Here is a 14,929-nt window from a genome sequence, read left to right as displayed (position 1 = left end):
TTTCTCATCAACAAAACAAATTAAAGATTTTTCAAATAACAAAATAACATATTTGAACCATTTTTCAGACAATAAAATAACTGAAAAAATCTGAAAAATGGTTCAAATATTAATATGTTATTTTGTTACTTGAAAATTTTAAAATATGTTTATGTAAAATATGCTTTATTGATGAGAATATGTTACATTGCACTGTTACATTACTTTAGTATCGAGGGGGTAAAGGTCGTCGGATCCAACATTCCCAGAGGTCGGATGGACCGGCGCTCCGACAACTTAGTCAGGTTTTTTGTATCTTTTATATAATACTCCTGCAGGTTTCCCGGGTCGGATCTGTCCAGATGAAATTTCTTCAGTAGTTTTCAAAGTTGACAAGAAAAGTAAAAACCACGTCTGAAATAAAAATCCTCACAATTAAATAATGTCTTAAGTGTTTTAATTTCATTTTCAGGTGACGTTACATGATATTCAGCAGTTTGATCACAGATAAAAGGAGGAAGTTGCGCTACCGTTTCAAGTTTTCAAGAAATTTCCTGCAAGAAAAAAAAAAAAGAAAAAGTACATTTACTGGATTAGACTGCAGCTTTTTTGTGTTTTTTTTTTATTTGGAAAAGCCTTGCTTTCACAGATGCAGATTTACATAGCGTCAAAATCACTTCAAGTAAGTTAACATAACATTGGCGTGACATTTTGTAGAACTTCTGATTTGTCTAATATAATTTTCTTTGTAAAATACTCCATTAGTTCACTGCAAAAACTCAAAATCTTAACAAGAATATTTGTCTTATTTCTAGTTAAAATGTCATTACACTTAAAACAAGACTCATCACTGAAAAAAAAAACAACAATTTTCACCTGTTTCAAGTAGATTTTCACTTAAAATAAGTGGAAAATTCTGCCAGTGGAACATGATTTTTTTGCTTGTAATGAGAAGATAAATCTCACTTGCAGATTTTTCTACTTATTTCAAGTGAAAATTTACTTGAAACAGGTGAAAATTGTCAAATAAGTTATTTTTCTGGTAATGACTCTTGTTTTAAGTGTAATGAGATTTTTTGACTAAAAATGAGACATTTTAACTAGAAATAAGACAAATATTCCTGGTAAGATTTTGAGTTTTAGCAGACCGTCTATAGGCTACAAAAACCTTGCAATCACAAAATACATGGAAGTGATCGTCATCCTGAGTCCCAGATTTTCTCCAGCAATCATTAACTGCTTCCCTGGTGTCTAAACTGCAGCTTTTCCGACGTCACAGGAAGAAAACATCAGCTGTTTGTTACTTACTCGAGCACGTCCAACAGACTGGGGTCCAGGTAGATGTTGTTGTGAGAGAATCCCAGGTTTGCGTCGTAGGAAATCATCTCAACCCGGGCGTCCGTGTTTAACTCTCTCCGGGTCTGCAGGGAAATCTCGTACAGCTGACGACAGAAACGTAAAATAAAAACCTGTAATCACAGCAACGTTTGCTGGTGGGAGGCCTGAACGAGGCGGGGGAGGAGCCTTTACCTGCCGGCCCATGTGGTAGGGAACCAGGTTGTCGTCCTCCGAGTGCAGGATCAGCAGCGGGCTGGTCATCGTCTTCAAACTGCACGAGAAAAAACACTCGAGTCATTTATGCACTTCCACGCCAAAGATTGAGATAAAGGCCACGTTTACACAGAGCCGGGTATTTACAAAAACGGATATTTCCCCATCTACGTTTTGAGAAATACCATCATTTACACCAGGGGTCGGCAAACCGCGGCTCTAGAGCCGCATGCGGCTCTTTAGCGCCGCCCTAGTGGCTCCTGGAGCTTTTTCAAAAAAAATTGAGCATTTTTTTTCCTTTTTTTCTTCTTTTTTTCTTCTTTTTTTTCCTTTTTTTTCTCTTTTTCCTTTCCTTTTTAATCATTTCGACGACATTCGTCGACAATTCGACTTTTTTCTCGAGATTTTGGCTTTTTTCTCAACATATCAAGCTTTTTCTCGAGGTTGTACTTCAACATTAATCTCGACATTTCGATTTTTTATGAAATTTTGACTTTGCTCGACATTTCAACTTTTTTCTCAACATTTTGACTTTTTTCTCGACATTTCGACTTTTCTCGGAATTTTGACTTTTTTTTCTCAACATTTCGTTTTTTTTTTACAAAATTTTGACTTTTTTTTCAACATTTCGACTTTTTCCTTGACATTTTGACTTTTTTCTCGACATTTCGACTTTTTTCTCAACAGTTTGATTTTTTTTCACGAAATTTTGACTTTTTTCTCGACATTTCGACTTTTTTCTCGAAGTGCATAATGGAAAAAAAAATCTCCCCCGACGAGTTATAACTAATATAGAAACATGCAGCATGTGTTGTCTTCATTCTAAGGCTTATACAAGACTTAATTTTTTGCGACTCCAGACATATTTGTTTTTTGTGTTTTTGGTCCAATATGGCTCTTTCAACATTTTGGGTTGCCCACCCCTGACGTAAACGAACCTGCATAAATATCTGTTAAGGTGCTATGAGCAGCCAAACCTGCAGGGGGCAGTGTAACGAGAAGATAAAGTCATGCTAGCCAATCAGAATCCTGGAAAAAACCGTCAACAAATGACACGTGTAACTTCCAGTTACTTCCAAGATGAACAAGAGTCTTTCGTTTGGAGTGACAGAGAAGTGGAGTTACTTTTAAGTGTGACTTTAGAATATAAAACAGGTAAATACAAGAAAATATTGACGGTGGCCAAACAAATTATAAACACAGGTCGCACACATGACATGACACATGAGATAAATAACTTATTTGACAATTTTCACCTGTTTCAAGTAAATTGTCACTTTTTTCCAGTGATGAGTCTTGTTTTAAGTGTAATGAGATTTTTTGACTAAAAATGAAACATTTTAACTAGAAATAAGACAAATATTCTTGTTAAGATTTTGAGTTTTTGTAGTGTGGTGACGTTTCTGTGGCATAATGTGACGTTCTGAAGCCTAAATGTCCGTTTCCCTCCGTTTACAAGCAGACGTGAAGACGGAGTTTTTGCAAATCTCCACTTTGGCTGGAGTTTTCAGAAGTGATCATTTTTGGTGACTTTGAGCTTCGTTTTCATGTAAACGAACGGCCAAAACGCATGAAAACGCCACCGTTTTTGCTACGTGTAAACGGGGCCTTAGTCACGTTTTTTTTTTTAAAAGACACTTACTTTTTATCGTTAGCAAATTCTATGTTGTTCTTCTCCAGGATGTTCCAAACCAAGCTCCTGAATCCTGGAAGGATCGTGTACATCTGGGAAAAAAAGGATTAGTGCCATATAAATACAAAGACATAAATCTGTCAACAGCAGCATATCAGACTAATACAGAAGAGTATTAGGTCCATGCAGGAGAAAAAATATTTGAGAGGTGAAGATTTCTTTTTTTTATTGTGCACTTCAAGAAAAAAGTCGAAATGTTGAGATTAATCTTGAAATACAATTTCAAGAATAAAGTGGAAATTCCGTGAATAAAGTTGAAATACATTTCGACTTTTCTCGAAATTGTACTTCAACATTAATCTTGACATTTCGACTTTTTTCTCGACATTTCGACTTTTTTCTCGAAATTGTACTTCTACATTAATCTCGACATTTCGAATTTTTTCTCAAAGTGCATAATGGGGAAAAAAAATCTTCCTCCTCAAAAATAGTAATTTTATTTTTCTCCTGCCTGGCCCTAATACTCTTCCGTCGACTAATGAACACACTTAAAGCTCTGTGCATCTTGTTTTTTCCTCTGTGTATTTGGTTCCTCCAGTTCTTTCGGGGTCACATCTTAGGCTGGAAACGTTGGAACGGTTGAAAGCGTACATGCAGGGATTACCGCAAACCCAACTGCGTTATCTGGTGTGTTAGTCCGACCATAACAATTTTGATCCGGTTTTATTTAACTCGGATCGAGACGCATAAACGCTCCTGGGATGTGTCGCCCCCTTGTGGTCAGAGGTGGTATCGCCGCACCAGACTGGCTTTAAACCACGGTTTCAGTCAGAATAGTGCAATTAATTCATAATTATTTCTGAATAAAGGAACAACTCTGGGAAACAAATCCCCGGTGACCCCACCTTAGCGATCGGATGCTCCATCACAACGTCTCCAATCTTCGTGTACGGAGCTTCGAGGATTAAAGCGTCGGCAGCAGAACCTGACCACCAGACAAACATAAAAACACCATATGAAACTTAAATCCTCGTCTTCATGAATATTCATGAATGAAAAAATCTCATTACACTTAAAACAAGAGTCATTACCAGAAAAATAACTTATTTGACAATTTTCATCTGTTTCAAGTAAATTTTCACTTGAAATAAGTAGAAAAATCTGCCAGTGGGACAAGATTTATCTTCTCATTACAAGTAAAAAAATCTTGTTCCACTGGCAGATTTTTCTACTTATTTTAAGTGAAAATCTATTTGAAACACGTGAAAATTGTTGTTTTTTCCAGTGATGAGTCTCGTTTTATGTGTAATGAGATTTTTTTACTAAAAATGAGGCATTTTAATTAGAAATAAGACAAATATTCTTGTTAAGATTTTGAGTTTTTGCAGTCTTGCAGTCAGGTTTCTATTTCAGGTGTGAAACTAAATGTGACCCACCTTGCTCTTGTAGTTTCACCGCAGCGTTTGTCGCCACCCTACGAAATGAAGACAGGATGTTAAAGTGTGACTGTGTGAAAGGTGGACGGTGTTGAGGGTGACGTGGTGAACTGACCCGGAGCCCAGCGAGTGGCCCCACAGGCAGACCGGGCTGCCGCCGCTGCGCTGCTTCACCCAGCCGTGCAGGTGGAGGGCGTCACGGGTCAGGCCGGCCTCGCTGGGCTCGCCGCTGGAGTCCCCGAAACCTGGAGGAGACGAGCAGTCACTGAATAGGAGGGTCCAGTAACCGTGGTTACCGTCACTCTGAATAGGAGGGTCCTGTAACCGTGGTTACCGTCACTCTGGATAGGAGGGTCCAGTAACCGTGGTTACCGGACGCTCCTGCATCTCCCTGACCGGTTGCATCCTCATCCCATTCAATTCAATTCAATTTATATAGCGTCTATTACAACAGAAGTTGTCTCGATGTATGTATGTATATATGTATATATATATATATATATATATATATATATATAAAGATTTCTGACGAAATTTCCAATAGAAGGAAAGTTAAATGTCATATTAAATGAGGATATCATCAGGAAAACAGTTAAATAAACAGATAAATAGCTACGTCAGCTACTGTCAGTATGGGATAATTTGGTCCACAACTTTTGGATTCTGACCCTGTTTTTTCACCTTAATTTGGTTGGAAAGTGACAAATCCAACCATCCAATCAGGCGGCAGCTAGTTCTCTGCTTTTAACTCATCTACAGGTCCTGAAAGTAAATTAGAGGAACCTCTATAACTCTGATTTCATGAACTAAAAGCATCTATTACATCACTTTTACTCTGGAGGAGTATAAAAGCAACTTCTCCTGTTATCGGTTATACTCGCTCGTGCAAATGAACGTCAAATCCAGAAGAAACAGACCAATTAACTGCATCCAAGAGGTAAATAATCGGGATGTCTGGCTAAATTAACAATAGATGGAAAGTTAAATGTCGTATTAGACGACGATATCATCAGGAAAACAGATAAATAACTTCCACATCCAACATCCACCAACTAAAAAAAACATGGGTTTCTTATTTTAATGCAAAGTCAATGTAAAGTCACTGTGGTAAGTGGTAATACCACTTCTGACCACAAGAGGGCACCGCAATACAAGGAAGAATAGAGAATCAGAAGTTTGAACATGCCAGACAGGGAATTTGACTCCGGTTGTTTCGCTCACTGTACCCAGAATTAAATAGTTGCAAACAGTAAATAGACAAATGGCTCTTATTAACATATATACAATTTAAAAAAATTGTTACATAATCCCAACTTTGATCTTTATTTCTAAATAAATCTCAATCTTTTTCCTCTGATGTTTATGACGAAAGGTAAAAGACTTAGGGTGCGTCCCAATACTCCCCCTCGCCCTCCTTTTCTTCCCTAACCCTAACTTTTGCGCGTTCCCGTGAAGGTAGTGGTGTCCCAATTCCTCTTTTCACCTAGGGGGAGGGGGCATAACGAGGGCTAGGGGCTGAGAATAGCCCCTTCAAATCGAGGGATTTCAGATGCTGACTTGGCGAGCGAGGGGGTATGAAAAAAAGAGGCTCTGCGTCGATTTGACTCGCCGACCGAAGGCAAACAGGCAGACTGGTCTCAGAGAAATAGAGAGAAATAATCCTGTGACTCGTCAGATTTGTTTTGGATGTTTCTGATATAATAGTCTTCAGAAACCACAAAGTAATCCAGCTGTTATCTGGGTAATTTACACACTTTCAGATAAAGTTGCGGAAGATCACGCCAGAATAAAGGGATTTATGGTTCCGCGTTACACCAACGCAGAGCCTACGGCGGAGGTTACGCAACCTACGCCGTAGGCTCTGCGTCGATTTAACGCGGACCCAAGCTCCGGACCCGGCAGACAGAAATCTCTAAATTTCGGAGCAAATTTCTTAACAGGCGTAGCTACAACTGTTAGATTTCATCTATTAAACCAACATATTCCTAAATGATTTATTTCAGCCGGCGTGATTCTCAACAGAGCTGCGTCCCGGGAGAGAGTGTCTCTCCCGGGGCTGACGGAGCAGCTTGACCCGGCGGAGACGTCTCTTCTCGGGCTGTGAGCTGAGGCTGCTCCCCGGGGGCGGCGGCTCTTCTCATCTCCGAAAACATCGGGTCAAATTTCTTAACAGGCGTTATTTGGATAAACTGAGCCCCGGTTGGGGATCTTAAGGTTACCATTATACCTGAAAAAATATTAAAGCTTAATACAGTGCCATATTAACAGCGCTACAGCTGAAATTAAAACAGCTTTTGGCTCTCAGCTTCCTGATCAGGGAAGGGATGAAAACGAGGGGTAGGGGGAGAATTGGGACAGGCACCTGGGCCAAGTGCCCTAGATCTCAAGTGCCCTAAAATCTCCCCCTTCTTTTTTAGGGCTTAGGGAAGAAAAGAAGTGCGAGTGGAGAAAAGAAGGGCGAGTGAAGGAGAATTGGGATTGGGCCTATATCTTACCTCTGTAATCCAAAGATAGGACGTGGTACCCTGCAGCGCTCAGGATCTAGCGCAGAAAAAACACAACAATATTGTCTTGAAGCTGGAAAGTCAACGTGAGAAATGGAAGCAGTGGCGTCTCGGAGCAGGAATCTCACCTTCACCAGCTCCACTCGGTGACGTATCGCCCTGGAGGGATAAAAACAGACACGAGTGAGAAGAAAAACAAGCTGGATGAAACTAACGTTGTGTGTGTCTGTATGTGGGTTAATGACATGACGCCTATATTTTCTGAAAAACTGATTTTTTTTTCAATTCAAAAAAGGTTTAAATGGATAAAAAAAATACCATATATAAATTATATATTTTTTGTTTTTTTTACCAGGAATATTTGTCTTATTTCTAGTTAAAATGTCTCATTTTTAGTCCAAAAAATCTCAGTACACTTAAAACAAGAGTCATCACCAGATAAATAACTTGTTATTTGACAATTTTCACCTGTTTCAAGTAACTCTTCACTTGAAATAAGTAGAAAAATCTGCCAGTGGGACAAGATTTATCTTCTCATTACAAGCAAAAAAATCTTGTTCCACTGGCAGATTTTTCTACTTATTTTAAGTGAAAATCTACTTGAAACAGGTGAAAATTGTAGTTTTTTTCCAGTGATGAGTCTTGTTTTAAGTGTAATGAGATTTTTTGACTAAAAATGAGACATTTTAACTAGAAATAAGAAAAATATTCTTGTTATGATTTTGAGTTTTTGCAGTGCAAGTCATGTAATCCCCGCTGGACTCTATTAGCATCATATTCCCTTGGAGGATCCCAACCCACCTGGTCCCCAGGTTGCCATGGAGATAGATGATAACAGGTCTCCCGTCTCCCAGAGTCTCCTGGTACCAGTCGGGGCTTTTCCCAGCGGCCGCCTCCCATTGGCCGGCGGGGAGCGTGTGCCTGAGAGACACAAACATAACGGCTGAGAGACACAAACATAACGGCTGAGAGACACACAAACATGACGCCTGAGTTTCCAGGGGTTTCTGAGCGACTGCGGCGGTCGGGAGACGGCCTGCCTACCACACTCCCAGGGAGACGCCGTCCTCGCTGCTCAGGTAGAAGTTGCAGGTGTGATTCAGCACGTCTTCAGGTCGGCTCAGATCCACGAAGAATGGGAACCTCACTGTGGCGGAGAGGACACAAGGTGAGCAAGCGGGCGTCGGTTCGATGCCTCCCTTCCTGACAGGAGTTAGTGCAGATCCCGTCATAGCACCTCAGAAATTACATACTTAAGATCAGGGCTAGGGATCGATTCAAATGTCAAGAATCGCTTCCGATTCTTAAGATTCAGAATCGATTATCAAGATTTGATTCTGTCCGATTTGATTCTGATATTGATTTGGGTTAGTGTTATTAAAACTGTTTTTTTTAGCTGTTGCATGAATTATATGACTGTAGTTCTGCAACATATTAGTACGAGTATTATATTGAGATTCAACAGCAAGTTTTGGCAGCTAATGATGCTGTAAGGACCAATCAGCTCCCAGAATGCTGATACACTGCAAAAATTCAAAATCTTACCAGGAATATTTGTCTTATTTCTAGTAAAAATGTCTCATTTTTAGTCAAAAAATCTCATTACACTTAAAACAAGAGTTATTACCAGAAAAATAACTTGTTATTTGACAATATTTGAAAACCAGTCTCAGGTCATGAATTAATTACTTTTCTGTTCATGAAATGTGTGCAAATGTGGGAAATACAGTCCTCTTTTAATCCTTATATCAGGAAATAATCGTTTAAAATTATCTTGTTCTCTTTATTAAATCAGGTAAACACACCTTACATGTCATTATTTATTGAAGGAAAACTAACCTAAAGTCTTGTTTTCTCAGCCATGAACTTTAATGTTTGTCTTTCTGGCTGAAGTCTGTGGAGACTAAGTCATAGTTCTCAAGTTTTGTGTTTTTTTTGTCTTGCAATATCTCTGTGACATTACACAGTCCGACCTTGGGCCGAGCACCGAGGACACGACTCCTGGGAAGATTAACAAATGCCTTTGCTGTTCTTGGCTTGTGAATCATCTTTCTGGCAGCAGAACGATGGACTCTAAAGTGTTTAAAAAAAACCAAACAACCTCATAATCCTTCGCATGCCGATCAGCGTCAGCATTTGCTCCTCTAAAATAATTGCTGATGTCTTCCCTGCTTGGCATTGTCAGATTCAGATTCAGACGACTTTATTGATCCCTTTGGGAGTTTGACATCTCCATCTCACTCACTCAGCACTGTCATATACAAATCAAACACCCCAAAAGCCAAACACCCATTAAGATAAAAAGATACAAAATTGAAAAATAGACATAAAAAATAAAAATAAAAAGTGCAGTGCCATAAAATAGAATTATATGGATAGAAAAGAAAAAAAGTGTCATGTAATATTGCACAAAGTTATTGCACAGTCCGGTTTGTTGACCTGAACGCACCACACCAGCAATGTGTAAAAAAGCCTGATTTTATTTACCCTCTTAATCCAAATTGAAGCAGTAAGGGTGCACTTGACTATTTTTGTTTAATTATTTTATGAAATAGTCATATTTATATGACTACTATTAAATAGTCATATTTATATTCAGACTAATCAACCACTATGCCAAAATAATAATAATAATGATAATAATAATAATAATAACAATAATAATAATAACAATAATATAATATATAATAATAACCACAATCATATGCTGTAACAATGCACCTTTCAATAACCATGTCTACCTCATACTGCTGCACCTTTCACTTTAAAAAAAAAAGTGTATATATGTTAATAAGAGCCATTTGTCTATTTACTGTATGTGAGGAACCAGAGCGGCCTCCCCACGTACAAGGGGACAAGGCAAAACTGGAGATGGGTGATGAGGTGTAAAAAGAACCTTGCAGAGCATAGAATGCCAAAAAATAAGGCTGTTTATTGTGTGCAAAAACAAAGCACAAAGACATAAAGGCGGAAGGCAAAAACAGTATTCTAATAAAAAGCACAATGGGGCATAGCCTCGCAACAAGCTACCCCTACTCAGCCGCCTCTTCTGGTATACCGCTGCTGTTTATAAACCCTGGCAGGCTGGGGACGTTGATTGGACACAGGTGTGCCTTAATCAGCAGAACCAGGCACACCTGTGTGCTGCTCCCCAGCAGACCACGCCCAATCCTCCACTCTGCCACACACATTAAAACAAGTCCGGTGATGGTGAGAAGGGGAGGGGTTGCTCACTTTCTCACACTTCCCTCCCCCTCTGGAGTCTCGCCAACCCCGTTGCGAGACCGGAAAACGGCCATTTCCTCCGGTTGCCGGCCGCTTCCTCCCAGTTGCCGAGGACGCTTCCTCCCGGTATCCGAGGTCGCTTCCTCCCGGTATCCGAGGTCGCTTCCTCCCGGTATCCGAGGTCGCTTCCTCCCGGTATCCGAGGTCGCTTCCTCCCGGTATCCGAGGTCGCTTCCTCCCGGTATCCGAGGTCGCTTCCTCCCGGTATCCGAGGTCGCTTCCTCCCGGTATCCGAGGTCGCTTCCTCCCGGTATCCGAGGACGCTTCCTCCCGGTATCCGAGGACGCTTCCTCCCGGTATCCGAGGACGCTTCCTCCCGGTATCCGAGGGCGCTTCCTCCCGGTATCCGAGGACGCATCCTGCCGGTTGCCGACCTCCTCCTGGTCACCGGGTCTCCCAGACTCCTGCTGGTCACCGGGTCTCCCAGACTCCTGCTGGTCACCGGGTCTCCCAGACTCCTGCTGGTCACCGGGTCTCCCAGACTCCTGCTGGTCACCGGGTCTCCCAGACTCCTGCTGGTCACCGGGTCTCCCAGACTCCGCCAAACCCACGGCGTCGCTTCCCACCTCTTCTCTCCAGTTTTCAGGTGGCGCCAAAGATCCCACTCCTGACACCAAATGTGAGGAACCAGAGCGGCCTCCCCACGTACAAGGGGACAAGGCAAAACTGGAGATGGGTGATGAGGTGTAAAAAGAACCTTGCAGAGCGTAGAATGCCAAAAAATAAGGCTGTTTATTGTGTGCAAAAACAAAGCACAAAGACATAAAGGCGGAAGGCAAAAACAGTATTCTAATAAAAAGCACAATGGGGCATAGCCTCGCAACAAGCTACCCCTACTCAGCCGCCTCTTCTGGTATACCGCTGCTGTTTATAAACCCTGGCAGGCTGGGGACGTTGATTGGACACAGGTGTGCCTTAATCAGCAGAACCAGGCACACCTGTGTGCTGCTCCCCAGCAGACCACGCCCAATCCTCCACTCTGCCACACATATTAAAACAAGTCCGGTGATGGTGAGAAGGGGAGGGGTTGCTCACTTTCTCACACTGTACAATGAGCGAAAATAACCGAGTCAAATTCTCTGTCTTGCTTGACCTGATTTGGCCAATAAACCTAATTTATGATTATGATATTTGCTTCAGTTTAACACCTATAATGACCAGATTCTTATTTTGATCGGGCATCAATATTTATAGTATCTCCTAATAAACAGGTTTGAGGATCTAATAGAAGATGCACTCCTAGAAGTTTTGTCATGATGTCAGAAAAATCATGCCAGAAAGTTTTGTGCATATACTTTACATATCTAACTATGATGGAAATGAATACATATCTGCATCTTGAGGAGTATCTCTGTAAAGTTAACATTCATAAATTGTGCATAAGCATATAAATGTTTGACCAATTTGTTTTCTTACAATTGATCTATTCTAACAAACATTACATTGTTATATATAATATCAGTACTCGAGTTGAGAGGGAATGAGGGGGGATGGCATCCCCCCCTGAAATAAAAACGGTCAAAATCACCTCCCCTTGAAATAAAAACGGTCAAAATCATCCCCCCCTGAAATAAAAATGGTCCAAATCATCCTCCCTGTAAAACTGTCATCCCCCCTTTCCATCCCTTATGTCATTTCATCAATGAATGTGGTTTTACTGCTATTTCAACATTTAGAGTCATCACCAGAAAAATAACATCAGAAAAATAACTTATTTGACAATTTTCACCTGTTTCAAGTAAATTTTCACTTGAAATAAGTAGGAAAATCTGCCAGTGGAACAAGATTTATCTTCTTATTACAAGCAAAAAAATCTTGTTCCACTGGCAGATTTTTCTACTTATTTCAAGTGAAAATATACTTGAAACCGGTGAAAATTGTTGTTTTTTCCAGTAACGAGACTTGTTTTAAATGTAATGAGATTTTATTACTAAAACGAGACATTTTAACTAGAAATAAGACAAATATTCTTGTTAAGATTTTAAGTTTTTGCAGTGATCCATTTTACTTATCCTGTGAAGGACAGAGTCATATTGATAAGTTCAGAAAACTGTTTTTTATAGTTGTTTTGATGTATTTGATGTAAGCCCAGTGGATATTTAAAGCTTACAGAAGGCTGCATTTAACTGCTGCTATGTCATTCCTGCAGTATTTCTGCAGGTGTTTTGGTCACTGCTATTATTTCTAATATATTATATTATTTGTAATCAGCACAAATTATCTGTCCCCATATGATAAAATACACCATCCCCCTGATTTTTTTTTTACGAGTACTGTATGTGTATAACATGCAGTGACTGTAGTGTGAATAAATATTAGTTCTGCAGGTGTCGTCACTTACACAGGTGAGAGAAGATGACGTGTCCCAGTAACCATGGAAACAGGTAGAGAATGACAGGCACCGCCGCGTACACGCTCAGCAGATACGACACCGCTCTCCTCATTTCTGCCGCTGCCTTTTAGCAAGGCGACCTGCCTCTCCGTCCAAATCAGAGTCTTCTGCTTCAGAATGTCTCCTGGTTGGACTCCGGCCGGATTTACGAGTGTTGGGACATTCAGAGAAATTAGGTCAACGTTCATCTGAAGCTGCTACGGAAGAGAGAGCGATTTTTTAATAAAATATGACAAAAACTTGCACTTGCGATGTGAAGATTACACAAATTATATTTTCAAATTTTACTCACGGCTTTTAAACGTCACGGTTGGTGAGACAGACGTCTTTGGATGCAACAAAGAAAATAAAACATAAATAACTAGCTTGAGTGGGAGTTTCACACCGAGGCATTGTGGGTAATGTAGTTTTTGACGTACACGTGACTCGTTTTTTTGATTATTTATGGATTATTTCCTTCAGTTTCAACAACAAAACACTACTAAAGACGTGTGGAAGCACATTTTTTCCTTTTTGTCCATTCTCAGCTTCAAATTATATGTTTAAATATCTGTATAATTGATTTTATGTCCCCTTTTATTACTCCAAAATGTTTTTTTGCACATATTTATAGCCAATATGTGTTTCTTAGATATTTTCTGTTACATTTTTATTATTGTGCATATTTCTATTCCACATATGGTGGATTTTATTAAATCTCTTTTTAATCATATCCTAGTTATTTTTGGCCATTGTGTATATTTTTCTCTTTTTTGTTGTTTTTTTTTTTACACCAGCTAACAATTAATGATTCCCAGAACTTTCTGGGAACATTATGTTTTGATTTTTCTTTTTCAGCCACATTAAATGAAAAGAAGCTAAAAAAAAAAAGAAACAACCAACATTTTAGTTGATATATTGGCTGATAATTATTTATATTTTTAAAAAGCTACCCCAGACATCTGCACTGGATCTGTGTCTAGGTGGATAAGAAAACAGAGAACAAAAGCCATTAAAACATACAGTTATCTGTTATAACAATACAGGACTGTCTCAGAAAATTAGAATATTGTTAAAAAGTTCTTTATTTTCTGTAATGCAATTAAAAAAAAAAAAAAAAAAATGTCATACATTCTGGATTCATTACAAATCAACTGAAATATTACAAGCCTTTTATTATTTTAATATTGCTGATCATGGCTTACAGTTAAGATTAAGATTCCCAGAATATTCTAATTTTTTAGATAGGATATTTGAGTTTTCTTAAACTGTAAGCCATGATCAGCAATATTAAAATAATAAAAGGCTTGCAATATTTCAGTTGATTTGTAATGAATCCAGAATGTATGACATTTTTGCATTACAGAAAATAAAGGACTTTATCACAATATTCTAATTTTCTGAGACAGTCCTGTACACCCTAAAATAATCGGTAACTCATGCTTACTTTGTACATCTGGGCCTGTTATATTCTTTAATTTAAATAGTTTTAAACAGAAACAACACTCAGCATGGCCTGAAGTGTCTACTAAATCACTCATTTCCATGTAAATACAGTAACGGTAAATAAACCACTTTGTTGTTTTGAGTAAAGAACCTTCCCTTTTATGTTTGTTTGGCACAAATATGTAGGGTGTACACTGAAATATGAGATGCATAAGGGTTATTTGGTGCAAGAATTGCACAATACAGCTTTTAAAAGTCAGCAAGTCGTTTGCCACAGGCCAGGATGTGTCTCTGTACTTGAATGATGCTGGAAAAAACGACAGTCCAACGGAAGACAGTGATGCCATTTTAGTATTTCTGAAGTCCAGCCCAGCAGTTGCAGGTTCCTCCCAGACAAAGCCGCCCTTCACTTGTCTGGCCCATAGGTCTGGCCGTGTGCGCTCATACTACAGGTATTACGGCTGTGCGCTCATACTGGAGGTATTACGGCGCATGCGCTCATACTGGAGGTATTACGGCGCAGGCGCTCAACACCTTCCTTCAAAATAAGAGCTGGCTTTCTCTGTGTGGCGTTTCACAAGTGAAAGTGTTCTGTGTTTCAGTGTAAATTTTTTTTTTTAAACAAAACTTAATTGAAAATATACAAACTCTCAAAGAGGATAATGGACAAATATCAATTTAAATGCAATATGAAAAGAAAGGAAAATAAAAAAAATGGGGATTC

At 39.4% G+C, this 14,929-nt stretch overlaps 1 protein-coding gene across 1 annotated transcript; it reads right to left on the bottom strand.

Annotated features, from left to right (window-relative positions):
* Positions 1 to 419: 419 nt before the first annotated feature.
* Positions 420 to 13,177, bottom strand: LOC133462355 (lysophosphatidylserine lipase ABHD12-like). The gene is made up of 13 exons (XM_061743567.1): positions 13,073 to 13,177; positions 12,730 to 12,977; positions 8,148 to 8,250; positions 7,905 to 8,024; positions 7,232 to 7,262; positions 7,095 to 7,140; positions 4,715 to 4,844; positions 4,600 to 4,637; positions 4,069 to 4,148; positions 3,173 to 3,255; positions 1,510 to 1,588; positions 1,288 to 1,421; positions 420 to 533 (listed from the first exon to the last, which is right to left on the bottom strand). Exons 2-13 carry the CDS (start codon positions 12,830 to 12,832, stop codon positions 506 to 508), a joined length of 975 nt encoding a protein of 324 aa, XP_061599551.1. The 5' UTR covers positions 12,833 to 12,977; positions 13,073 to 13,177; the 3' UTR covers positions 420 to 505.
* Positions 13,178 to 14,929: the final 1,752 nt, after the last annotated feature.

The sequence above is a fragment of the Cololabis saira genome, chromosome 16 (assembly GCF_033807715.1).
Source record: "Cololabis saira isolate AMF1-May2022 chromosome 16, fColSai1.1, whole genome shotgun sequence".
In the NCBI taxonomy this organism is placed as follows: Eukaryota; Metazoa; Chordata; class Actinopteri; order Beloniformes; family Belonidae; genus Cololabis; species Cololabis saira.
Note: the sequence above shows the minus strand (reverse complement) of the source record. Positions and strands in the feature narration are given on the sequence as shown.